The sequence below is a fragment of the Hippichthys cyanospilos genome, chromosome 11, assembly GCF_059441005.1.
Source record: "Hippichthys cyanospilos isolate Australia breed blue-spotted pipefish chromosome 11, RoL_Hcya_1.0, whole genome shotgun sequence".
Classification (NCBI taxonomy): domain Eukaryota; kingdom Metazoa; phylum Chordata; class Actinopteri; order Syngnathiformes; family Syngnathidae; genus Hippichthys; species Hippichthys cyanospilos.
Window position 1 is genome coordinate 13,516,225 of NC_142379.1, and position 26,866 is coordinate 13,543,090.

Here is a 26,866-nt window from a genome sequence, read left to right on the forward strand (position 1 = left end):
TTGGAGAGGCTATTAAAATGATTTTAAAAATCATGTTCCTCTCACAAAGGAACATGGAATCGCCCCTAACACATTCAAAGCTGAATACTCCCCTCAGACCAAACCCTGCCCCCAATGGAGCCTGAAGCAGCAGTGGGGTTAGGGGTTACAGTTCAAAATTAGGTCAACAGGAAATGACTGTTCTCCTTGGTACCGAGGTCATAACCTCAGCGCCCTACACTTTTTATTTCTCTCATGTCCCTTCTTTATATATTGTCCACCCTTATTTCACATCCTCACCGTTGTGCCTGCTTGCTTGTCCCTCCCAATTCAACAATGTAGTCTGCTTTACTCAAACACAAAGTTTCTTACATGTATGTATGTAAGTGTAGATTTTCACTTACAGATTTAACTAATTTTTTTAAGAAATGTGTTGTGGTAATCATTGGCAGTGGAGTGCCAGGGCGCCACCAGGGGGTGACAGTGGCTACCCATACTGTACATATTTGCTGGCTGAAGTATTTTGTAAGTGTAAAGTGGTTTTAGTGTGAAAGGCAAACCGGGTGTTATTGCCTTAGGCACTTCCTGTGTAAGAGTCCTTAACCGAGGACAGCCTATATATATATATATATATATATATATATATATATATATATATATATATATATATATATATGTGTGTGTATATGTGTATATGTGTATATAAGGCGGCACAGTGAAAGAGTGGTCTCACAGTGCAGGGGGGTCATGGACTTGATTCTGGCTCCAACTTTCTTGTGTGGAGTTTGTATGCTCTGCCTGTGCCTGTGCAGTTTTTTTCCCTAGGTACTCCTTTTTCCTCCCACACTCCCTAAGCATGCAGGGTATATTAGAGACTCCAAATCGCCCTTAGGTGTGACTGTGAACTGTTGTTTTTCTCTGCCCTGCGATTGGCTGGCAGACCGAATACAGCTGGTGCAGGATTCTGGTGCATTCTATAGGAGAATGCACTGAACTTGGCTCTTGCAAACAAATGTATGAATAGTACATATAACTAATTCACAATGAGAATGTGTATTTTTATTACAATGAGCGGCAGTATTCTCCAATCTCAAATGATGTTCCGTCAATGGTTTTAATTTGGCGCTTGGCAATGACCCGTTTGATGACAAACAAATGTCTGAGTGTAATGTGCAACGGACGATATCTGAGGGCATAAAAAGGTCCGTGTGTGTGTGTGTGTGTGCGTGCACGCGCGTGTGTGTGGAGGGGCTTCTCTGTTGGTCATTAATCATTCAATTACACACCTGTCAAGAGTTCAGACGAGTGGGAAAGGAGAGTGAGAAGGGGGGGGGGGGTGCAAATAGGCAGTGGGAAGTGGAGGGGATAACAAAAAGAAGAGAGGAATGCAGCTGGTAAAAGAGGAAAAAGGCAGAAAGGGGTTGTATGAAGGAAAGAAGAATGAAATGCACAGGGAGGAAGGTTCAAAAGCAAAAAGCATTTGCGTGCGCATGCGTGCGTGCACACCCAGGCGCGCATGTGACAGAGGCAAGCTGTTGGATGTGACAGCCGTTAAAAGGTCACAGAAAAAATGGACTTGTATAGATTTATGTGTAGCACATACACATCAACCCCTAATATAAATGCTGGTATATGACTCGGTTAGCAAATACTTACTACAATGAGTATCCCCTCACCCTTTTGGTGTATAGACAGAGCTGTCAAGCTCTTAAACAGTCACTGATATTTAGCATGTAGCAAAGGTTTCTTCTTAATTCTTTGCCTTGGGACTTTTAAAAAAGGGTTTTATTAATATGCAACAAAACAAAACTGAATTTCAGTCATCTACTAATTTTCATTTATTTTAGGATGAATCATTTCCCTCTGTACAGTAAATGTTTTGCAAATGCGCACACACACACAGTCTTCATGATCTTGCTGCAGTACCTCAGATGCCTCAGGGCACAGCCATCTGTGGTAACCCCCCCCAAACTCACACACACACACACACACACACACGCACTCTCACACAAATACCTTTTTATTACATAGACACACACATACGCCCCCCCCCCCCCCCACACACACACACACACACACATATCTAATTTATGAATGTGGTGAGGATTTAAAACACACACACTCATGTTTGCATAATATATTGCATATGAAATGTATGGTGGTGCGAGCATTTGACACAATGTGCACGTCTCTGATCAAAATTCTCATCTTAACACATTCTAAAGTTTTTGCAAGTGTGTGTGAGTACGTCTCTGTGTATTGCCAGCTGCTTGGATGCTTGACATCAACATGGAGGCAAAAAGCCAGATGTCTCATTAGGCAAATTTGATTGGCTTGGTCATCAAGAATTCAGTGATAAGACGTTTCCATATGTGTGTCCACGGAGCGGTATGTGTGTTACATTTACATAAGAGCCCCTGCGTATAATTCCTTACATGTGTTTGTGCACAATTTATGTGCATCCATTAAATATATTGGATGCATACATGCTGTTGATTACATAGTGATTGATAACAAAATTGCAATGCTGTACAATCCTGGCCCTTGAACATGCTTTTTATTTTCCCCTCTCCCCAAAACGACCTTCATAGATAAAGTGTGTATGCATGTGTGTGTGAGACTTTTGTGCCCCCTCCCATCTCATTTATTTGTTCATTCCTAATTTTGTAATGCTTGGTCTTAGTCTATTCAAAAGTAATTTAACTTCTGCTTTTAGGTTCATATTTTTGTCACAAACCTGGCCTTGGTCTCCCCATTAAAAAATGTGCATGGTTACAATTCGTAACACATTACTCACCTTCTCATCTGCTGGTAATTTATTCATTCAACCTGGAAATAAAAGTAAAATAGCTTAGTCCTCCCACCACTGTGTAGTTTTATCAGCTGACTCAAGTGGGTGTATTATATCTGCAGCTCTACAGTAGTTCATCTTTAAAGTATCTCACACTCCTTTTCCTGGCTGCATGTTTGTGTACCCTTTCTTCTTTAGTCTTGAAAACAAATCATGACCTCGATTAGTTTCAACACAGTTTCAATCAGTTTCAACACGGCGTCAATGTGATAGTATCAAGCGGCCCAAATATCAAGCTATGTGCTTCATCAACACAGAGAATGTCAACAGTAGCAGCTTGTGCTTAAAAACTTAAAAGCCACCCTTATGTTACTGTGAAATTTAGTGGGACGTAGAGGCTGGCATTTTTTTTTAAGAAAACCTTGGGATTGAAGATGGGACTCAATTTATTTTTTATCACAAGATTGGGATGGTACAAAATGAAAAGTTCATGGTAGCAGCTGGGATGGATGATGCAGTACAAAGAAAAACAACCATTTTTCGTTTTTTTTTTCTATATTTAGGTCCAAAGTAGGAGTCTTATGGTAGTAGGAGTCGCTCTGAATGGAAACAGGGCGGGATGGGCATTGTTTTCAGTGGGATGGAACGGGGTGGAATCAGAACATTTATTTATTTTTTTTTACTATTGTGCAGGACAGGATGGAATGGGATTCAGATTTATATATATATATATATATATATATATATATATATATATATATATATATATATATATATATATATATATATATATATTTATAATTTTTTTTTTTTTTTTTTTTTTTTTTTTACCGTGGTCCATTACAGAGGATTTCTTCTGTGGAAGTGGGATGGGGCAGGTGGAAAAATCTACTCCTATGTCACCCTTCAGTTGGGAGTTTGGGGAAATAGTTTCTAAAAAAAATAATAATCGTCATAAAACAAACAAAAAAAACACCTGTTGGTTCTTTATCATCAATTTATCATCAATTTAAGTTGAATAAATCAATGCTACCTTTTCTATACGCAGTTATGAAAAAAACAAATACACTCAAATGATCTTCAGCATGTTTTTATCATTGAATAATATGAATTATTTATTAATACATAATAATGACCAAACTTCTAAAGTTAGAGCCTAGAGGTATCTCACAATTATCAACAATTACTTAACACAGTAGGAAACCGATAAATATAAAAAGGCAACGCTTAAAAATATATAAATTTAAAAACCACTTCTACAATATTCCTTGGAACTCATAATATCCCATCACTTGTTAGCTATTTTAGAACACGTCTGCAGGCTACTCGTGTGGCGCTACAACGTGTGAGCGCCCGTGACCTCTACTCCAACTCGCCCTCTAGCGGTCAAGCGGTATAAAAATGGATGGCTGACTCAATGCATTACTGCCTCCTAGCGGACTTTTTTTTTTTTTTCAAATGTTTGATTCGTCTGCGTATAGGCCTACTGTATCTTCTGTTAGGAAGAATACCAAAAAGGCTATCTGACTGTTGCATTGTACTTAACTCATTCAATGACAAGGACATATTTTCACGATTTTTAATTATCTATTTAATACGTTAGTATCTACAATTTAATGGTGGGACTCTCAAAAAAATGTGAAAATACATTAGTAGCTTTGAATGAGTAAAGCACATCCTCAAAATGTCAACTCCTTCATTGTCAACACAAGTATCAATGCTGTTTTTTTTTTTTTTCTTAAATCAGAGAAAACAACGGTGCCAAACTATGTAGCTTCTCATGCCATAAATGTGTGTTATTTTTTAAAGGACAGTGATAATAGTGTCCAAAAGGGAGCTTGAAACCCTTCCAAATATTGTCAGTAGGTTCAAAGGCAAACAAAGCCAGTAGACATACCTCTGAATTGTTATTTTAAAAGAGGACCTTTTCAATTATATTAAGAAGCTACTTTGGACCAGATGAACAACTCCAATTTACATTGTATGTGGTAGCTGATTAAATCCAGTGTGCAAGCAATTTCACCACTTGCAAGCATCACCAACATTATCTTCCATTTTTAATCGAATGTGCTTTCATTTTCAACCTTTGCACGATCCTCATTGAGTGTCCGGATCTCCATCCTGTTCACGCTCACCGCGTCCGTCTTCAGCCTCTGCGCCGCTCTCTGTCTCCTGCGGCTCATATTTGCCACTTTCTTGTCCAACCCCAGTCTCCGTCTCCCAAGCCTGCACTGACCTCTCGGGACACGTCTGTCTGCGAATGGTCCGTCGACGCATACTGTGACGGGATTGGTTGTTATGCAGGGTGCGCCTGCGATGCCATTGGCTGAGTGAATGCTGGGCTTCGACGCTAAGCTGACGGGCAGCCAAGCGTGGCTGGAAGCTGCTGATGTAGTAGAGAGCGGCGTACAGGGTTGTGAGGTAATAGCCACCTGTTGATGAGACAGGTGGGAAAAAAAAGTTACAATTCTAAAATTAAGCGGTGGGAACTTTAACCGAAGAGTGACTGATCTGGACATTCTGGCAAGTTCCAAGCTAGTGCGTCCATGATGCTGGAAACCAAATTTAGTACGGATGTAACTAGTAACTCACACAGGCAGCCCATTATATGATACATATTCCAAGGACCCAGCTTCTCAATTTGTGTCCATTTTTCTCAGCAAGACAGCAAAGTGAATTGTATCTCACCCAAACATGAGGCATTATTGGATAAGCTGGAGAAAGGATGTCCTCTACTGAGCACAGCAGAACTTAGTGGGGTATCTCAAAGGAGTTAAAAGATATAGACCAAAAACAAATGCCCACAAATAAATAGGCTGGGTCTCAGGGGCTGTTTGTTACTAAGGGGGCCACAGTCGCAGTAATCCAATGCACACTAAACAAAGAAAACGTGACCTTAACTTAAAAATATTCAAGTAATCCATCACAGCCAATATTTAGGCTTCGATCAATTTAAAAATATTCATTTGGTGTTGAAGCATATTCAAAATATTTAGGATTAATAATTAATTGCATTGTACTAACAGTATTCAATTACAATAGGTACTAAAGTCCTAAAAATAATTGATTAAATTAGCACTTGAGTACATAAAGTACCCTAATTATTAATACTACTATTAATAATAATAGTGAATCAATTATTTTAGTGCTTGATTATCTATAGAAAGTACTTCAATTAATCAGTTACTTCAGGTACTAAAGCACTAAAGTAATCAATTAGTTTAGTGCTTAATTCATTTAGTACCAGCCATTTTAGGCCTTCCATGAGCTAAACACTTGGGAATAAAAAGTACAAGGTATTGAATGTTGCTTATGGACATATAAAAAAAAAATATCAAAAGGTGTCTTGAGTATTGGAGTTAAGTACTGTACCATGAAATTTCTCCCACTGTGCACTGCTTTAGAAAATTTGCATCACAAGCTACATTAAATATGCTTATTAATTATGAGACAAATGTTTTGATGGTGGTGTGCTGCTTTTTGTGTTAAGGTGACTCTTACTGCATGTTCCATACCTTCTCCCTGCAACTGTGTGGGGTCCAGTAGTTCCATCATATAGTCTGTATCTATCTGCAAGTTGACTAGTTCACTACGCAAAAGCACCCATGTTAAACAAGGCAGGAAATCATCAGCTCCAAAGACCACATCTGCAAGAAAGAGAAATGGCATTTTGACCTTACTGGAAATGATGTCGCTTAGACATGCAGAAAAAAACAAAAAAAAAAAAACACCCTGTTACCTGAGCTGGCATTGGTACTCATACTGTGGTAGATGCTCTTGCAGATTTTGAGCAGTATAAGGACCTTCTTGTTTGGGGAGTAAGCTTTGTGCATACTCAACCACCTTTGCTGGATCCGCTCAAGGGTGACAGAGTCGGGAACACCAACTCCGGCCGCCCCGCCGAGCGCCTCAACGCCATTGTCTTCCAGAACACGCTGTTTGTTCTCCAGTCGCTGCAGACTGCCGTCATTGGTGCGCCAGTTGTGAAGGCAATTGTAGATGTGTGCTGACACGGGCTTAAGTGCCACCTTATGCACTGAGATCTCTATCAAGCAATCTATAGAAATGACACATGTACAGAAATATTAGATGACACAAACAGGCAATGATGAGAGCTTCTATAAATTCTTATAGACTGCAGTAATGTCCAACAGTGCCTGCCTGTAGTACATGACCCATGTACAATACAATACAGTATGATATGCTGCTGTTTTGGGGGTGGAAAATGAAATACCACATGACAATGATAATTACCCATTGCTGGTGCCTATCCCCGTTGTCTCAGGGCAGTAAGCGGTGTAAACCCTGAGCTGATTGCCACTCATAGACACACTTGCCACTTGCTGTTGAGTGAAAATGGCTTGAGTAATGACCAATCACTGTTTTTCTTTGTTTGGTTGTGATATTTGCAAGCTAAGCTGCTAGTGGTTGACTACCGGAGAGTTATGAGCATGTGATGTCTTTTTCAGTTGACAGGAGGGGGCAAAAGGTGTCATTTAAGACATTGTGCATGAAAAACAATTTAGTCATCAAACTATACACAAAATACCTCTGTACTGCTGAAAACAGCTAAATTAGCATACTATCCCTATAATTAGTGACAGCTATTCTCTTAACCTTGAAACCCGTGGGCATGATAGAATAACTTCTATTTTCTTTTCTATTCTATTTTTTTATTTGTGTTTTATTTATCTGTTTTAATTTATTTTATTAATATTTTATTTCCATTTTATGGTGTTTTTTAACGTATTACTTTCCATCGTAAGTGTTTTAATGACTTAGCTATACATTTATTTATTTTTTATTTCTTTTTCTTTTTGAAGGGAAACAAATGGATGCAATTGCCCAAAATTTTGACGTGATAAACACAGAGCAGTTTGGGACTTCTCACCCAAAAATTTGTTAAAAACAGCTGTCAGATCTAATTGATAAAAGGCATACCCCAGTGTTATAAATATGATGATGATAAAAAATAGTAGTACGTATATAATAGCAATATTAGTTGAAGCAGTTTTATTGTAGCACATTGTGACTAGATATGTACTGTAGATGAATGGATGCATAACTGTTAAAAGTAGAAAAAACTCCATTTATCTTTTTCATTCAACGATTAAATTCCGCTAAATTAACTAAGCTCACTCACCTATCTCTGAGTCACTGAGGTCGGTCATACTGTCCAGCATTGCCTGGATTTCAGGGTAGTCCAAGAGAGTCTCCCTCAGCGAAGTAAGCGATGACCTCACTTCCTGTAAAAACTCTGACCCCGTTAAGCTCCCGGGATCTGTTGCCTTTTGCGTCGTCACCTCCACAAATTCTCTCACGGCATCTGCAAACAGGCCACGTTTCTTCTCGCTCAGATCTAGGACGCGGTTGGTCAGCCTCTTCTTCTGACACACCAAGCTGCCGAGAGCCTGGCCCACCGCAGAGAGGCGATTTATGACTTTGTCGGCCAGCCGCTGCGCCGACGGGTGGTGCGTCACGGGGCTTGGCGACCGATCCTCCTGCTCTTCTTCAATGCTGCTGATGGACAGCGAGTCCAGTTCAGGCGATGGAGGCTGAAGCAAGGAGGGCGGCCTCTGGCCTGGAGGCAACCACAATCCATCCTCGATCCAGGACACCCTGTGCGGGGTGTGAGGCCCGGGGCTGCCGCGGTTCGGAAGCTCACTGGAAGGAGGCAAGCTTCCAGTGCTCGTGCTGCTGGAAAGGCTGGACGTGGAACTTTGACTGGAACGCCTGAGGACTACTCCTCCTTGGGCGGATGATACGGATGGAGGGGACTCCTCTGATTTGGCTCGAATTAGTCCTGGAAATAAAACAGAAACTATGCCACTCACTATAGAAAAGAGATATTATCTTTTGGGTGAAGATTAAAAATTCATTATGTATGGGTTTCTTCAGAGATTTGAATGCACATCCAAGTCCAACTTTTCAATATTCCAGGATTTATTAGAGGTGTGCCAAAAAATATGTTTATTTGTTTAAATCAATATAAAATGTTCCCCAGTCAATTTTATTTAAAAAAAAAAAGAAACAAATCCAAAGCTAACTTCAATCAACAACATCTGCGATTGCCAATTTCAAAATAAATACACCAAATAATATGTGGAAGTCAATGGAATGGCTGAGATATGCTTTTATTTTGAAGTTGGCCGTCTCAGCAGTGGTTGCCGCTCGCAAGTCAGTTCTTATTGCCATCATATCACATCTCTACCAATATCAGGACACTGCCTAAAAAAAAATCATATTCAATTGGTGATTAAGGACGATAAGAAGCCGGCAATCAATTCCACTGTCATTGTACGATCGATGGGCTCCAAGGTTAGTGCTAGCCGCTAACTACGAGGTGTGCATGGTGCATTCAAGTGCCGTCAAACTCCAACAGAAAAAAAGTTCCATATAATCTTAAAATGACTTTACAATTCAATTCATATTTTTGCATCCAAAATTTGATGATAAATCGATTTTCAATCCCAAATGATTTTGATTCAAAATGATTATATTGCCAATGACGTCTACTTCAATTTATAGATGCAAAGAATCATCATGATCTAAACAGAGACTTTAAAGTCTCTATTTTTCTTGTTTTACTTTTATTAAGTTAAACAGAAATGTGTATCAACCTGAGCAATCAGTCCTGGCAAGTAAACTTTCCTGGTCCAAGGACTTGGCTCGTTTGCTCATCAGGCTGGCTCCCGCCCACATTCGAGTGGAACTGAGACGCCGTTCTCGTCTATAATTTGACAGCTGCGCGGAGCACTGCAGACCAGTCGCCTGATGCGAAAGCCAGTCATCGCCGTGTTCATGAAGATAGAGTGGATTGATGACACACAATGCCCCATTGGTGGAAGTCAACTAGAGAAACACACACAAGCAATGAAAAGGACATTTTGTGTCGGAAAAAAACACATTCAAAGAACCAGAGCAGTGAAGGTGTGAATGATATATTTTTATGATATGAGAACAAACAGTTTTAATTGTTTAGTAGTTTTAGATGAGTTTGTTTTTCCACACTTAAAGACTGAGTACCTGTATGGAGCACATTGCAGTGTTTGGCTCCATATGCGTCATTTTATCAAACATCTGGTCATCTGGTGTGCCGAGCCAGGTTTCTGCATTACACAAGTCATATTATAAATTAGAGGAGATGTGATTGGTTGCTAAGTTAAGGCAAGCTCGGTCACGCCTTTGAATCCAGGACTTCTGTGCTCAACACATAATGCTGGATTATAAAAACAAGGGAAGACTCACCAGGGTCAAGCTGCGAAAGATCTTTGGTGCTTTCGGTCACATTGCCAACCCACTGAGGAATCCTTAGACAGAGATGCAACACGTCTCTAAGACAGAAGATAAGAAGCAGTAGGGATAAAGTTCCTCAAAATTCAAAGTACAAGTTATGAAGCTTTGAAGGTGTGTAACTGATTATGATGTCACAGTATACTATTTAGTAGGCACCAAATCAAAACAACGCAGATAAGTTGCGACCAAGAGCACATGAGAGTTGTTGCTCAGATGAATGGTAAATTTAACATTAAAAAATGCCCCATTGGCACTTTGGATAAAGAGAGTGTGATATACATTGTTCGTGAGAAGGAATGTTTATCTCAAAAGCAGCTCAAGTTTAGCTTACTGCCTAAATGTAAAGCACCCAGCTGCAACGGCAGCCACAACTCAAGAACAACAAAGATGCTAACGTAGCAAGCTATAGCAAAGCTTTATGCCAAACTAAACTCCAGAACACCTCACGCTTGAGCAAGTCTGCCATGGACAGGATGAACAATGTTTTATTTTAATGGTAAATTGACATGATTTGTCAGTTAGCCAAAGAAATAAGCAGCGCTGGTTCTAATGGTCGAAACGAAAGGTTACACTAGGGACTAGTCTCAAATACAGCAGAAGGGAAATGGTCTTCACTGCATTTGTTACAGAAAATAAATGACTAAAGCTAAATTTAGATGCTGTAAATCAATCCAATGATCAGGTACAATATTGCAATGTGTCTGAAAAAACCCCAACAAACTCCGGTTGAAGGGGTTTTGCAGACATTTTTGGATGAGATTAAAAAGGGATTCTTTAGATCAATGAATTATCAATTCTCGTGAATTATTTTCTTCATGTTCAATTCTGTTGACAACTTACATTTTTATGTTATGTTACACTATGTTACATTAAGTTGTGCTACGTTGCGCCACATTGTTATGTATATTATATGCAGATTCACACCAATGTAAACCTCCACTAAAACAAACCTTTGTTAAAATTTTTGACAACATAAGTCAAAATTGAGCAATATTATCTTTCCAAATTATAATTTGTTGTATTCTTCTTTGGTTTGATGAATTTGTTTTTTGTATCCAATGCTGTAAATGGCAATGACTTAAAGGTTTATATCTTATCCCTCCGTATTTAGTATTGTGGCAAAAAAAAAAAAAAAAAGACAGCAGGAGATCACCTGGTCAAAGAGTAGAAGAACACCAGCTGAGCCAAATCAGCGAAACATAGATGAGACTCCGACAGCTGGAAAACTGACAGAGAAAATAATAGCCAATATAAAAAGCCCAAATTATTTTTAAATATTCTTGCTCAGGACTGTATTGTCACACTAAGTATAAAGATAAAGCTAGATCTAATTTCCACAAAATTATTTTGTGTTGTGGTAAGTGTCACATCCTGTAAGCCAATGTTTTGAGCTAAAAACCTGTGATGTTACTGTAGATCGTGGTACATGTTGGCACAACATACTGTATATTAATTCTATACAAATTAAATACCATTAAGGAATAGGGCACGGCATGTTTATCAGCTAGCAGATATGTCAGTCCATCATGGCCCTTTAAAAAAAAAGGTCGATATTTGCTGATTGTTAACTTATTCCATTTTTTAAGGCAGTTGTATACAAGTACCACTGGTGTCATTATTTATTACAAATAAATCCATACAATAACCTTGTATCCTTGAATATGTACATTCATTTGAAACAGGCAAATATTCATTTTTACAAGCAATGAATGATTGGGTCAGCAATGCAATGAAGAATTCACTACTTTACACTTAATATACATATATGGGAGAAGGAGTTGTGGGAAAAGCGGTGCAATCAAGACAAGGTATTGAGAGCTAACTTCAATTTTAATGAGTTGTCAATTTGTGATTTCTGTTCGAGATTATTCAGTAGTGTAACAACAACAAAGTGTAAGGGTTTACGAGGTTTAATTAGGGTTGTTCTTTAATTTATTTCAACTCATCTGATATCCTCTGAGCGATCAGATCATAGTTTGTCCATACCTGTGCCTGTGCATGAGACATTGTACTCAAGAACCTCTTCACCATCTCCCCCCGCAGACACGCACAGGAAACTGGGCAGCGATGTCACACAATCTCTCACAACCACAAAACTCTAGAGGGAGACAATGACTCATTTCAGCCTCTAAAATGTGGCTGAAAGCACATTTAGGAAAAACGTGACAAGCACCATTCAAGTAATGAGACAACGGAAGAAGACAAGTAGAAAATGATGAAAGCGGGCTTAATTTGCTCTCGAACGTGAACCATGATGTCACATCGGCACTTGAGCAGGGTAAATGTCCCACTTGTACACTCGAATGGAGGTTGACTGGCATCCACAGTTGCACCAAGCACCTCCAAATTTACCACACTTTGTTAGCCAGCATATTATAGAATTTAGAAATGTCACGTTTTTCAAGAGCAATCGTGCATATAGCGATACTAAGCCTTTGATCCTTGATTGTCTCACCTTGATCGAGTCTTTGATTAAACCTCACAGACTTCACATTTTGTACACGTTTTTATTTTTTATTTTTTAAGGCTCTCTCTTGAATCGGTTCATCAAGAGGGCCATCATACATTATGAATGAACAGCAAGGATGTATTTTGAATATGAAATGAGCTGTTTATGGCTTTTGCAAAAGTGGCCGTGAGTAATAAAATGTTTAACCATCATTGTCCAGACTATACAATCATCAAGCCATTTCTGTATACAGTACTGTTCTTCTGTATTTTTTTTTTTAAACGAAACGCTGACTGCATGCCACCACTCACTGAGGAATTGACACCTAGCCACACCAAAGAAAAACAATTCTGGCAACTCCCCTGATTTTGTCTACATAAGAAAATGTGCCATCAATGAGCTGTTATCTTCAGACAACATTTAAGTAAAACACAGAAATGAAATGACACAGTAAAGTTCCAGTTTTGCATTCACTTTTCAGGCTAAAATACTGATGATATAATGTAGACACAATCTCTAAATAAATAAATTACCATTGAGAGGATCACTTTGCAATAGTGTGGATATTGTTGCATAGAATGATTTGACTTGATTTGATATGTGAAGCAGTGTTTGAGAAACATTAAGAGTGGAGTCAGAAAAAGTGGCAATTCTTTGTAAAGTTTTCAACCGCACCTTACATCACAGCGACTTTGCTGAATGTGTAGTTACTCGCACTCAGACAAAGGAAGTGGCTTTGTGCATTCAACAGAAACAGAAACAATTTCTCCAAACAACCAAACATAGAATGTATTCAAATAAATCAAATAAATCAGATGGGCAACAAACTCCTCACGTTCCCTCAAACAAAATATTTACTTGTGTGTGTGTTGTGCGTGTGTGCGTGTCGTTTTTTTTCGCATGTATTCTGGCCATCCATATACAGATATCCACACAGCACCTTTACAATCAGACAAATATATTGCTAATAAGAGAAATGCAAAACGTACCTTGTTATGTCCTCATCTTCATTCACCATATATTGCATTGAGGTCAACCTGTCTATTTTCAACACTACTTCTGCCATCAAGCCAGAAGATAATGTGTGCTGTTGCTCAGTCAACCAAAAAAAAAAAAAAAAAGGAACTACTTCTTTTTAGTAAAGAGAAGCTTGTGCATTTTTGGTATGGAATGACTAAGGTCACTTGCATGGCTCAAGAAAAAATACAGGAAGCGCTTGTTTTTGTCGGCCTCCAATTGTTTAATGTAACTTAACTTGTAAGAAATCTCAATGATAACAATAATAATGTAATATTAATAATTTAATAAATTGATGTTTTTGTTTGAAAATACTTTTGCACAAGTGTAAAACTCTTCCACCCTACAAGAGGTTTTTGTACATTTTTTTGGCCTCTTAAAAAGTCAAAAATATTAAAAAAATACATCTTGCTATTATACAGTGTAGTTTTACACCATTGTAGTATAATGTAATACGATCAAATTGTAAATGTAGCTGAAGTCGATATCAGTTAAGTGAACGGATGGTTGGTATAAGACGTGACAATAAGGAGTGAGTAATAAGAGTAATAAGGAAATATTTTCTTGATTATTTTATAGATAATTTAATTTGGCAATACTTTCCACAAGAGTAAAACTGTTCCACACCACTAGAGGTTTGTACATTTTTCGGTACCTCATAGACATCTTTCTGTAGTAGTGTCGTTTTACACTATTGCAAACCACAAATAAAATGTGAAACGCCGTGGATGTGATAAAGTCAGATTGCAAATACTGTGCGGACACCTTATGTCAGAGGAAACATTTCCGTGGACATACGTAATTGCTGACATATTTCACTTAAGTTTTCATGATGATCATTTGTGATCATTCCAATGTGTGTGTGTGTGTGTGTGTGTGTGTGTGTGTGTGTGTGTGTGTGTGTGTGTGTGTGCTCACGCCAGCAGGTGTTCCAGAGAGGGCAGAATGGGCCTGCGCTCGGTCCCATGGAGCAGCCGGACACCAGGCTTTCTGACAGCTTCTAAGGCGTTCCAACAGAGACATTTTCCTGCTGCCTCTCCTCCATAGGGTAGATGTTGACCCGTTGAGTAGACTGTGACCCTCCCTGGACATAAATGTGTAATCAGGCAAATGGTTGGAGGGGAAAAAAAAAAAAACTACTTACATGTTTTGGGCAAATGATGCAATGATGCTTCACATGGTGCAATCCTTTCTTCCTTTCTGGATGGCACAATTTATTTCAGCAGAGACGAAAATGAGAACTTCAAGCCTTGGTAAAGATGTTGTCCCTTGCACATGTTGCTGCTGTCTATCATAGCACTTTGAGTGCAACATGTGAAATGGTTCAGCTGTGCTGTGTTCATGTGGTTAGCCCTGCATTGGAAGTCTGTGCAGAACAGGAAAAAAGGTTATACTGCATGTTGGTCAGAGGGGGACGTGTGACATTACATGGTCTTCCTTTAAAGGCAGCGGCCTTGCTGTCTTTTGATACTAATTTACTATTATCGGTAAATATCCGTGGTCAATATTGTCAAATTAAAACACGACAAATAAGGTCAAGATATTAAAGAACCTGTGCAGTGCTGTCTCGCATTTATTTATCAAATGTTTAACAAATTTCCACTTAGTACATCCAAGCAGTGCTGCCAGTTTCCTTGGAAAAGTAACTGTCAACGTTAATGATTACTTCCATGTAAAAGTAACTCGGTTACTTTACTGATTACTTGATTCAAAAAGTAGCTGAATTAGATTACAAGTTACCACCATGCTTAACATAAAATGACACCCTGTTTTGCCACATAATTGGAAGTGTGTGTTTTATTGTGATGATAAAGAACAAAGATTATTAAAAAATATTTTCAATTCAATTCAATTTTGAGTCATTTATAATTGAAAATGTCTTTTCAGACTTCCGCTTTAAAAGATTCAAGTTTCAAAGTGTTGATTGCCATGTGCAGTGTAGAAACAAGTTTCTCCGTACAATGGAATTATTAGTTAGCTGCCCACAAGAATGCTGTTTAAAATATAGAACAAAACTAAACAACAAGAATACCATCAGTACTGTACCAAATTAAGTCAAATACAAGGTATAATCAACACATAAGTAGTAGAGCACAAGTATGAACTGTAAGTGGGTGGGTTATGTATGAATATGTATGTAGCAAGATTAACACATTTCCTACTTGTTTTTAAATTAAAAAAAAAATGCCTTTACTCCTTTCAGGCTCAAATTATTTTTTTCAAACCTCTAAAAACAAAAATGCCTCAACCGATATTAATGTGGAATAACTATGCGACTCTCATATTATTGTTGGGGGGTTATTGAAGCAATTTACATCATTGTTAACTGTACATTAAACCTGAATGCTGTTTTTAGCTGATACAAACTCTAAATAGTGAGTACTTGCATCTTGAAAACGCTATGTCACACGGACCTAAATGCTCATTTGAAGGCTCCCATAATTTTAATACCAAAGGTCCTGTTATTTTTACTTATTTCTGTAGACCTATCCAGTACTAGTGTTACTTATCAGGCGATTTTGTTGTCTTTCATTATTGATAACTACTTTTATTTTGTACCGTGAGTGAGAAGTTAGAACTTATACAAATTTTGTCAATTCTATCCCTCAGGTGCCTTGCACCGGTGATTCAGTATTACTACATGGTGTAACAATAAGTGTTCTATCCTATATCGTCGAAGTACATACGATAGACACAAAACAAATTCCAATATAGTAACTATTAACTTACAGTATAGAATTGGTATCAAGGCTACTCTAACAAATTGCAAATAAAGTTTCCAGCATCACTGATTGCACAAAAGACTTATGAAAACATGAGCTGCCTGCAGACTAACAGTCATGCTACATCAGAAAAAAAAAAAATAAAAACCTTCCCCAAACGTTTTCCCCAAAGCAGGAGGACTGGACTTTTCCTAAATATTTTGGTAGAATAGAGGATATGTTAAACCATGATAATTTCCTACCTGCTTGTGCAAATTGACATTTGAGCAAGCTCTAGCAGGGTGGTGCCTATAAAAGACTTTCAATGTAGTCAGTTTCACCAACATTTCAATGACAGCCGAAACATTCTGAGTTTTACAAAGATAGATTTTATTGCCACACATTAGATTTCATGATTTTTTTATATACAAGTTAATATTGTGTTCCCCATCCTTTTACAGTGATCCTATCTGCTTTACTGCATCTCTTTGTAACTCGTTAAGTGTTATGCAGCAATACACAGAGTATGCTTTAAAATATGACAAACAAATTAATGACTCAAACCAACGAACAAGATGTTAAATATAGACATTTTATATGTTCACCTCTTTATAATATTGCACAAGTGTATTAACAATCCAATGTTTATTTACAAAGATATTGTTAGTCCAAGATATAACTATTTGGGATCATACCAAGTGAAGCAATGTCTGAATGTTTTCATCTGATCAGGAAAGAAACAAACATTAAATAATCTGGAGAACATTTTCAAGCTTGCCATTCTTCTAATGAATGTTTTACCATCTAGTTTCTAAATCCTGTCAACTTATTGTAAATTATTAAAAGTTGAAAAATCTGGTTGTACTGGGGTAAAAACAACCCATCCAACACTACCTTATATAAAGCTGCATGACATGAGAAACCATTACATCATTCATTAAAAAACATAAGCAATTAACCTTAACTGAAGTGCAAAAAAACAACAACAACAAAAATTCAAAAGCTGAGAGGAATTCTGGGCGCATATTAATCCACACTGAAAGCTTGCGCTGTAAACAATAAATATCAAAACCCATAGCTCATAAACCACATTCAAGGCAAACCTCCAACACTGCCAAGCATTGCAAAAGATTACACATCTCCTTTCTCCACTGATGAAGCGCTTGCACCTTTGCTCTCACTTGTCTTGGCCTCCTTGTCCTGACTCTCGATCCTGGTGTGCTCCCTCTTTACTAATTCGTCCAGCTCCACCTACAGACACGAGATTTTTTCAGTAGCTAATTGTAAACAGTGTCTGAAAATAAGGGATTAGTAGATGACAAACAGAATGTTGAGCTACCATCATGCAATATATCATTTTGAAGGGAATTAAGGGTAGAATTAAAAATGGAACCAATAACTCAATTTCATTTTCGGAGACATGAGCCAGATTTTGTGAAAACGCATCATATATACAGTACAGTATATTGCAAAGTGTAACTGTTGCTCATACAGTATTAGTCATGTGGTGGATGACTGCATTGAAGAGATGATGCCTAGTGAATGACTTGGGGCAAGTACAAGTACCAGTCAACTACCAAATGAGAGTACCGTGACTATGGCTTTCTTTATCCATATCTGAGAGCATTACAGTACCTTCAATAAGGGGCAATCATAAGTCAAGGTACTTCAGAATTAAGTTTATAGAACATGAAATAGAAAAAGATTAATTCAACAAAAACTGACATGAAAAAAACAGATGCTGATCACTTACTTTCCATCCCAGCAGGTCAGCCAGTGCCATACAGCCATCATCACATGTACTGATATGAGCAACATCTCTGGTGAAGGAGAAAAGCACACGGTAAAACGTCTATTCTAGTCACAAAATGGCTTTATAATGGTAAAATATAATCCAATGTGTTTGGTCAGTCAATTTCCGGAAGTCTGCCTTGAATGTAAAACTGTTGCTTCATCTCCAAGCAGCCAATGAATAAAACACCTCCTATATGGTGGCAAACAATGGTGTCTACAATCTATTTATATATGTCTGTGAGTGAGCAGAGGGAACAGTTTTCAAACTCTGACTGCAACCAAAACATATCTTCAGTGAGATATATAAATGCATGAAGTTGATCACAATAACACTTCAAATATATTCATAATAAATGTAATAAGACTCCTGCATCACATTTGTGCAAGCAGTTAATGATTAAAAGTCAAATTCTGCCCTGTAGCCTCTTTTGTCATTTTGTATTTTAGATCAGGGTGTACGACTATAATTAAATGGCTTTTTTCCTCCCTTTTAACAAACTAAAACCCCACCCTTCATGAAACGCGCTTACAATGAGCTCGTTTAATTTTTATCCTTGCCGCCCCCTGCTGGTATTTGCTACAACGTGCATGTTAAATACCCAACAATTGTACAAAAGTAAAAATGTACTTTTATGTCCACATTTTTAGATGTAGCCCTCTAGATTTTCTCATGATTGGCAAGTCACCTTGTGCCTAAAATATGTGTGGAACTCACGACAATGATACAAATAAAGCAACAAGAGATAAACCTAATCCGTATGTAATTTGGGCACATCAAAATGTCAGCCTTCTGTGGGTGTTTACAGAAAATCATGGTGAAACAATCAGGTTACCTGTAAGCCTTGTCCGAGTCAAAATCCATTCCTCCTCCAAAACCCAGCAGACCCAACATGGGATCAGACTGCACACATAACACACATACAGTAAATTCAGCTCTGCTGCTACAGCCAAAATAAAAACATAAATGAGTTACTGTATATGCTACATGTCATCGGTCTACAATGGACTGTTTTATATTTATTGCCTAGAAGTGATGTATTTGACTACTACACAGTTAGATATAAACTACCCCATAATATATAAATTCAGGTTTCATTGTCACAATAAGAGTCTAAGTGTAATGTAAAGTCAGGGCCCACTCACCTGGCCTGTTTTTTCCATGTTGATGAGCAATCTTGGGCAGCTTTTTGAAACCCTAAATAAAACACACCACAAAGCAATTGAAATTAGTTAAAGGAAAAATACCTATTTTGGCTCAAAGTTGTTGTATATGGTCTCAGTTTAAGGAAGACAAAATCTCCTACCTGTTAACCAGACTAGCAAAAGGCTGGACCTGTAGAGATGTCCCCAGGATTATGAGAAGATCACAACGTGGGAAATCCTGGAAATGCAAATAAAGGTAAAGAATGCAGACACTTTCCAACACATCATTTCCGCAAACGCATTTATCAGCTCACCATCTTCATCGACGTGAAGAACCGTACCGGTAGGTTTTCTCCAAAGAAGACAATATCTTGATATAAAGAAAAGATAACCAAGAGTGGATTCATTGTAGATCATGCAGGCTTGGTTGCATTCATGACCTCCCAGACATTTAAAGAAAACAAGAAAAGTCTGCTCAACTGCTTGCAACAATTTTCAAGCATTATTTCACATGCCACCAGTGATATGCATACCGCACTTTTGAGAATCACTGCCACTGACCGTGGTCGATAAAGACAAGTGACAGGTACATTCATACTTCTGTCAGATGTGCTGCGGCATACAGGAGAGTACTTCGGGAATCAAAGAGTGATAAACTAAAATAGAGGAGAAAAAACTGACCTGGTTTGACCAGACTGCTACATTTTTCACATTTGGGAATTTCATCAGAAAATATTTTTCCTACAAACAAAAGAAAGAAGTTCAAGTCAATATTTAATTCACGGTCAAACTCGAGTTAATGTCATCATCAGATATATTAAAATGTGGAAATACGTCACCTTTCATCCAATCCAAGTTGTACTCTTTGCGGCAAGTGAATTTGACGCAGTGGGATGTGAAAAAGGTTCCATGGGCTTCGATGAGGTCCCCACTCTCAAGCCCGGCCACTCGTTCCAGGGTGTCAATATTCTAAAAGTTCACCAAAACATTATTGTTAATAAAAGAAAAATGGGTTGGAAGTGCAGTTCAATAAAGTAAAACTGCAAGTGAGTTTCTTTTCCTGCCTGTGTGTAGCAGCGTTTCAGGAGGCCTTTGTCCTTCAGCAGCTTCATAAAGTAGTGACACACAGTCGGCTAAAACAAGTCAAACCAAGAAACACCAGAAAAAGTCATTAAATTGTTGACCTAGTTGAAAGCAATTAGAATTAAATTTCCTATGCAATATTCCTTTCAAGTAGTCATTATGGTATGCTTTCGACTATTATACAATATATTAGGGCTGCACTATTAATGGAATTTTAATCGCGATCATAATATTGGCTGCCACGAGTAATTAAGCTGATCCTCGTCGGTTTTAACATTTAAAAAGCCGGCTAAACTACACTTCAAATCAAGTACTTTGTCATCCTACCACCAGGGGGCAACGTTTCCCACATGTTTGCATGACAAAAGCTACTGCTTTTTAATCACCCTAATGTATTATTTACCAGTGTGAAATTGTGTTGAGTTTCTCACCTGATTCCTAATATATACAGTGCGAGCTGTCAATTAAGACCCATTTTGAAAAATCCGACAATACATTGGTTTGAAATGACCGAAAATGACACCTTGACTGCTGTTTGATTAAAATTTGCTTAAATGCAAATAATGTGCTTGGTTCTAAGTAGGCTTCATTTTTTTTTCAGTGGTGTGCACTCAGCAAGTAAGTTTGCTGTGTTGCCCTATGTGCCATTTCTTTGAATTATTGTTTACTTTATCATTATTTGTAAGTATCAAGCCTTGAAGCCGTTTCTATACTTTTTGTTTTTTTAAAAAAGGTCAATACATAGACATGCTTGACAAAACATGAGGAGTAATTGTGATTAAAAATCGTGATTTCAATAGACCAAAATAATCGTGATTATTATTTGGGCCATAATCGTGCAGCCCAACAATATGCTTTACCTTAAACTGTCCTGGATAAAGTTCCTTGGCCAAAGCAAAGAAGGGCTCCGGGTGTTTCTAGGGTTGAAAAAGGAAAAATCTGTCAGTGAAGACCAAAATATATTTCTCCTAGTAATAAGGATCTATTAAATAGGAGTGAGAGAAAATATGGTCTCAGCAGACATATTACATTACTCAAGTTTTCTGAATTCATGTGAACTTCTCCTGTTATGTTGTTTTATTCATGTATTTTTCTTTCATTTAAAATTTACCAAGCATATTTACCTTGAAGTAATCTATTTGAAAGATGGCTTCCGGGTAGGGCAGGTTATATTTCTGCAGGTTTGCATATAGCCCGGTGTCAGGTGAGCGAAAATCGGGAATCCCAGCCGCTGTAGTTGTGCAAATATAAAATGGTGCTTAAAACACATTATTACGAAACGCATACTTTCTTTTGGTGAGATACTCACAGGTGGATATACCTGCTCCAGCCATACAGATGATGTTCTTACCTATAAGAAGAACCTTTCAGTAAACGAATTCATAAAAGTCAATTGCGGTGAAAGAACAACGAGACTCACATTTGCCACTTTGAATGTATTTGGCCACTCCTTCCAAAGTTAAGTCATCCAAAACCTTTTCTGGGGTGCCAATGCCCAGAGTGCGGGAGAACAAGTTCCGCAGGAAGTCCACTGGCAGAGAAGAAGAGATCATAAATGTTCACATGTATACTCTTGCATGTCTTTGAGCGGTCATGTTCCACTGTATCCTAATTATAAAATACATGTAAAAAAGTTTGTTGAGGAAAAACAACGAATTTTACTGAAAAAGAAAACAATGAATAATGTATCTAATAAATTATGAGAAAACATTGTAGGCTGGCAGTAATTAAACAAACATTAAATAAATTATGAACTGAACACATTCATAATGACGCCTAATAACCAGTAAATGAATAAGATATTGAAAACATACTCTCAGAGTTTCCAGCCGCTTCCTCCTCACTGCTGTCGTCAGACTGCTCCTATCAGAAAATACTCACATTATAGCAGTGATGACATATACAGCAAATTTAGTCTGTTTAAACCATGAAATAACGTGACACCAGATCATCGTAGAAAGTGCGTGTTTTTGTAGGAGTTTTTTTTGCCTCAACACACATCAAACAACCTCCTGAATTGAATAGTTTATCAGTAGTTCAAGCTGGACAGGTTCTGTTGTAGATATTGAAAACTGTATTTAACTTTAAAACCTTCAAAATGTACTCTCCATCTTTCATGTTAAAATGAAAATGTTTCTTGTTTTTATATGTGTGATCAAAGCAGGCCTGAAATGAATTCTTAATGTGCCAGGCAGCAATATACGCTGTTCAAGCCCCTACTCCATGGGCAGCTTGGTGGAACAGTGGATAGTACGTCCGCCTCACAGTTAAGCGGCCCGAGTTCAATTCCAGCCGGCTCTGCCTACCTGTCTGGAGTTTGCATGTTCTCCCTGAGCCCGTGTGGGTTCTCTCCAGGCATTCCGACTTCCTCCCGCACACCAAAAACATGCATGGCAGGTGAATCGAACGCACTAAACTGTCCTTAGGTGTGATTGGTCCGTGACAAGCTTTACGTTCTGTCTCCCTCTGTTGGTGAGTGTCAGTTTCTTGAACGCCAGGCTTATCTGAATGCCCTCCCACTGAGGACATGGCTCGAGTCTTGTTTTTATCTCCTTCACTATTCTTTTTTAGCGAGTTAACGGCACGCCTTTCTGTCAAATGTCCCTCTGGTGGTCATTGTATGTTTCTTGGCCTGTTGGAGCCTGTTACGTGAAATTGCGTTTGTTGCCTTTTACTTGTGCAAATGTAATAGCAAGAAAGAAATCTTGTAATTTTGCAGTCATTTTTTGCCCTTTTGCAAATGTCATCTATTTATATTCTCATTCTTTTACAAATGTGTATTCTATTGTGATCTTGTGAGCACATTCAATTGTAAATTGCAAATCATATATTATATATATACACGCTTCTAAGGGTAAACCTGTTCTTCATGAAAACGTTGTGAACTCGAGTTGGCTGGTGTGGCTAGTGTCAGCCACTTACAGCGTAGCTATCAGCTGACACGTTTTCCTTTATATTTATTAATTTATTATGACACTTTACCTCTGGTTCAGATGTAGTTTCCTCCTCTTCTTTGTTGGTAGGAGCTTCTAAATGGTCATAACAATCATTCAGAAAGAACGCGTTCGGAATGCCATTTTGCTAAGTACAATGTTAGCTATCGATGGTTAGCCTATGGGACAAAACTACGCCTAAAACGGTCTGTATTGAAATCACAGTAGTCCTACCTGATGCCTCGGACATTTAATCGCCGATGGAACCCTTTCGAGTACAAGAGTCTAAATGACAACCAGTTTAAACCTCGAAAGTGTTTTAAAGTCGTAACAGATTTCAACTTACTTAGACACCGCTAGCCTATATTGTTGTCCGTTACAAAAAGTCTTCCGATGTTTCATAAGATGCTAAAAAGGTTCCTAGCCCCCCCCAAACACATTACAGGTTTGTAAGTGCTGTACAATTTGCACTTTGCAAATGCAAAACATATAATACAGTACAATAAAAAGGCTAAAATATTATACACCTTAGCTACGTTGATATTTTACAAAATGTACTCTTTGTGCTGCCCCGTTTTGAAGGATACAGTTGTGATTACTGATGTTTAGCAACACACAAACACCTCTGAAAACAAAACACAAACAAACAAAATCATGCCTTTTATAAATAATATTTATCCCATTATAACTTTTGGGTAAAACTACTGTGGAGCCCCCGTCAAGTTGAATTCCTGAATGTATGTGGGAAGTACTGTGGCAAAAATGCCCTTCACAATTAAAAACCAACCTCATAATATTATACGACATAGAAATGAACAATGACGGTGAACACCAATTTAATTCCAACTACAAGCATAAATACACTAGCAAAACTACACTCCTCACAGTGCTGATCAAAACAGAGATGAACATTTTCAAAACAAAAATTGTCATACAGCTGTTGTATGAAGTTGTTTCAATAGACTGCACACAAATGACTGTCGAACTCTGCAACTGTACATCAGATTCATCTTTATGATTCACAGATTAAGGTCATACATTCACAAATAATATACAGACACAAATTATATCGGTTTAGCCTTTATTGAACATTGTGTAGTAAATTCTTGAATCTCTTGATATACAGTACTATACACATTTTGGTGACAAATATCTTAATTTTCATATAAAGACAAAATTTTCCATCAACACAAATGCAATTACAGTGTAGCTTCAATTTAAATATGAATGGAAACCAGCAAAGATGGGTCATAGTACGTGTCATTTTTCTTGACTGCTCTCAACCTCAAACTCCTTCCGCCTTTAAGCTGTGATCGTAACCAGAAGCAATGACCTCACATTGTGGTAACATCTCCTCTAGTAGGATGATCATCAAGCCAGGTGTTGAAATACCTGGAAGGGCTGACACGTCCAGACGCCGCAGTCCCCTGCAACACAAAAGTTGCAAATTAAAAAGAAACATAATACACAACAGCAGTGAAAATGAACACTTAAGCAAATATATGTTAGTTGAAGGTCTCTCCCATGAGTGTGAATTACTTGAGATTCCTCAGGGCAACCAGCCCTCCTGTGGTGATGCGTGGACAATGAGAAATGTCCAGCTCCTTCAGAGAGTCCTGGAACACATGGAGCCTAGCCAAGCACCAGTCATCCACCTCAGAGCATCCTCGTAAGGACAGAGTCCGCAAAGATCGCTGTACCTCTAGGAGAGAACAAGTTCCCAACACAGCTATGAACCTCAAGGTAATTGACAAAGCTCTATGTAACTCAGAGAAAAATGTAGTATTTGAAAATACATAGAACTGGGAAAAGACAATGATACTAGTACCCAAGTTGGACAGTCCAACGTAGTTGATGACTGTATAGCTCATGTCTACTTCTTCAAGAGGAGTGTTTTTGTAATTTAAAAAATCCCAATTGAATTTGCCCTTCTGGTCTGCACGGAACCATTCTGAATGGCCAACAAATCTGAAGACATACAAAAGACATGCAAAGAGGCTTGACCATTTAAAAAAAAAAGTACATTTGCATTTGTATTTTTTTTCAAACGAATCATTGTATTTTATTCTTTTTTTTCTTGCTATTGCTTCTACAACAACAACTCTACAACTACCAAAGCTACAGTTTTTCTTTATTTATCCAAAGGACAAATGGTGAGAGGCTTTAAGGTATGTTAATGGAATTTCTTACAAATATTTTGACCATTATGGGTTTTTTTTAATGGATGGAAACCAACAGTGTACGCTATATGTATACATAGTACAATGAAACGAACAGAATGACCTCAGTGCCTAATTTTTCAGGAATAAAGCAAACACTCATTCACTTGAAACTCTTTTCCATATACAGAGAAAAGCAAACCATTTTTTAAATACTAAAATGGCACTTACCGAAATCCTCCCTTCAAACACAGGACATAGTAGGCTGATGCAATGTCAGCCCCATATAAACCCTGAGTGTAGCTGTAGTAACTGTGACAGATGCAGATTCATGATTGAGAAAATGTCAGCGTCACAACATTTGGGTGAAAGTTCAGGATGAACCCTTAACAAGTCAACTCCATTTGACCTCCTTTAAAGTGTTGAATATGCATGCATATGCAACTTCCATATCTCGTTACATTTTACATAATTTGAAAATGTCATGATGAGATTATTGTTTGAAATTGAATTCTAGTCAAATCTGGAAATGTTTTGGCTGATTCATTGATCCAACATACATCTGTTGTTAATTTTGGCATTCAGCTCTTTACCGGACGATAAAATGCTGTGCGGAAAGTACTGAAACAGTGAAAAATGGACATTTGCATTCAAAACTAGAGAAGGTCAAAGTTCAATGTAGGTTATAACGTGGCCTACAGTTTTATGATCATTTTCTTACGCATTCTTCTTGAGTAGGCGTCTCCTCTTCACCCGAGACCTCCAGTTGAGGAACATCTCGACATCATAAAAACGTTTGGAGAGGGAGAGAAGCAGCCTCGTGTGCAGTGGTGGCGAGCTCACAGGGCTGGAGCTCCAGGGTCGCCTAGCAACTAGGAGCCGGGATGACCGCTGACAGCATCCGAGTAGAGACTGGTGAACAGACGTATAAAATAAAAAACTGTTACTATCCACAGTACATATGGTAAAATAAATAATTGGCTAGCAGGACACTTCCGCCACCAAAAAAGTGGCAAACACGGGACAAGCGGTAAAATACCCTTCTTAAATATTAACGCAATAAAAGAGTGTTGAGTGGTTAGTCAAAAATACGCTCAAAAGCGAAGGGTAACTTACCACCAAGGGGGCAGACATGTTACGATGTTTCTACAGAAACTCACGAGGCTCAAAACACCACACAGTGTATGATGCAAGTCATATTTTGCCCGCAGGATGTCGCTATAATTTCGTGTTTAGGCATTTGAGCTTTTTCTTTAGCAAATGTCAATTTCAAGCAATCAACGATGTGTTTGATAACATTATCTACTCACGCACAAATAACCTCAACATCGAATTAGTCATTTTGTATTGCTATTTAAACATGTAGTGATTATAAATTATTCCCCTTATCAGAAGTCACCAAAATCGCGCCCCTGGACCTGAAAACAGCATCAGTAGACCTCAGGCCTATTCTAAAAATAGCTCACCGGTAATTTATTTCTAATTTATTTGATATAGCTATTAAAAAGTGTCACCTATCT

The 26,866-nt window shown here is 38.1% G+C and overlaps 3 protein-coding genes across 4 annotated transcripts; all 3 read right to left on the reverse strand.

Moving 5' to 3' along the window:
* Positions 1 to 3,844: 3,844 nt before the first annotated feature.
* On the reverse strand, positions 3,845 to 19,356 carry rinl (Ras and Rab interactor-like). Of its 2 annotated transcripts, XM_088427584.1 has the most exons (14): positions 19,333 to 19,356; positions 19,172 to 19,223; positions 18,862 to 18,929; positions 17,988 to 18,054; positions 14,451 to 14,616; positions 12,053 to 12,164; positions 11,220 to 11,292; positions 10,019 to 10,104; positions 9,797 to 9,879; positions 9,391 to 9,622; positions 7,914 to 8,573; positions 6,510 to 6,827; positions 6,286 to 6,417; positions 3,845 to 5,202 (listed from the first exon to the last, which is right to left on the reverse strand). In XM_088427584.1, exons 4-14 carry the CDS (start codon positions 18,050 to 18,052, stop codon positions 4,868 to 4,870), a joined length of 2,262 nt encoding a protein of 753 aa, XP_088283710.1. In that variant the 5' UTR covers positions 18,053 to 18,054; positions 18,862 to 18,929; positions 19,172 to 19,223; positions 19,333 to 19,356; the 3' UTR covers positions 3,845 to 4,867. The 2 variants fall into 2 exon arrangements, with proteins under 2 accessions (XP_088283710.1, XP_088283709.1); XM_088427583.1 differs by lacking the exons at positions 17,988 to 18,054; positions 18,862 to 18,929; positions 19,172 to 19,223; positions 19,333 to 19,356 and adding an exon at positions 14,677 to 14,818.
* sirt2 (sirtuin 2 (silent mating type information regulation 2, homolog) 2 (S. cerevisiae)) lies at positions 18,858 to 23,566 on the reverse strand. The gene is given in 13 exon segments (XM_088427830.1): positions 18,858 to 18,929; positions 19,172 to 19,223; positions 19,333 to 19,409; positions 19,486 to 19,541; positions 19,853 to 19,912; positions 19,963 to 20,140; positions 20,236 to 20,304; positions 21,115 to 21,171; positions 21,379 to 21,485; positions 21,564 to 21,785; positions 22,039 to 22,117; positions 23,237 to 23,283; positions 23,422 to 23,566. Coding segments are annotated over 13 exon segments (1,092 nt in total). The 5' UTR covers positions 23,438 to 23,566.
* Positions 23,567 to 24,006: 440 nt separating this feature from the next.
* On the reverse strand, positions 24,007 to 26,531 carry dmac2 (distal membrane arm assembly component 2). The gene is made up of 6 exons (XM_088427585.1): positions 26,463 to 26,531; positions 26,068 to 26,258; positions 25,578 to 25,658; positions 25,016 to 25,155; positions 24,727 to 24,889; positions 24,007 to 24,614 (listed from the first exon to the last, which is right to left on the reverse strand). The coding sequence occupies exons 1-6, from the start codon at positions 26,478 to 26,480 to the stop codon at positions 24,473 to 24,475; spliced, it is 735 nt and encodes a 244-aa protein (XP_088283711.1). The 5' UTR covers positions 26,481 to 26,531; the 3' UTR covers positions 24,007 to 24,472.
* Between the last annotated feature and the right edge of the window lie 335 nt (positions 26,532 to 26,866).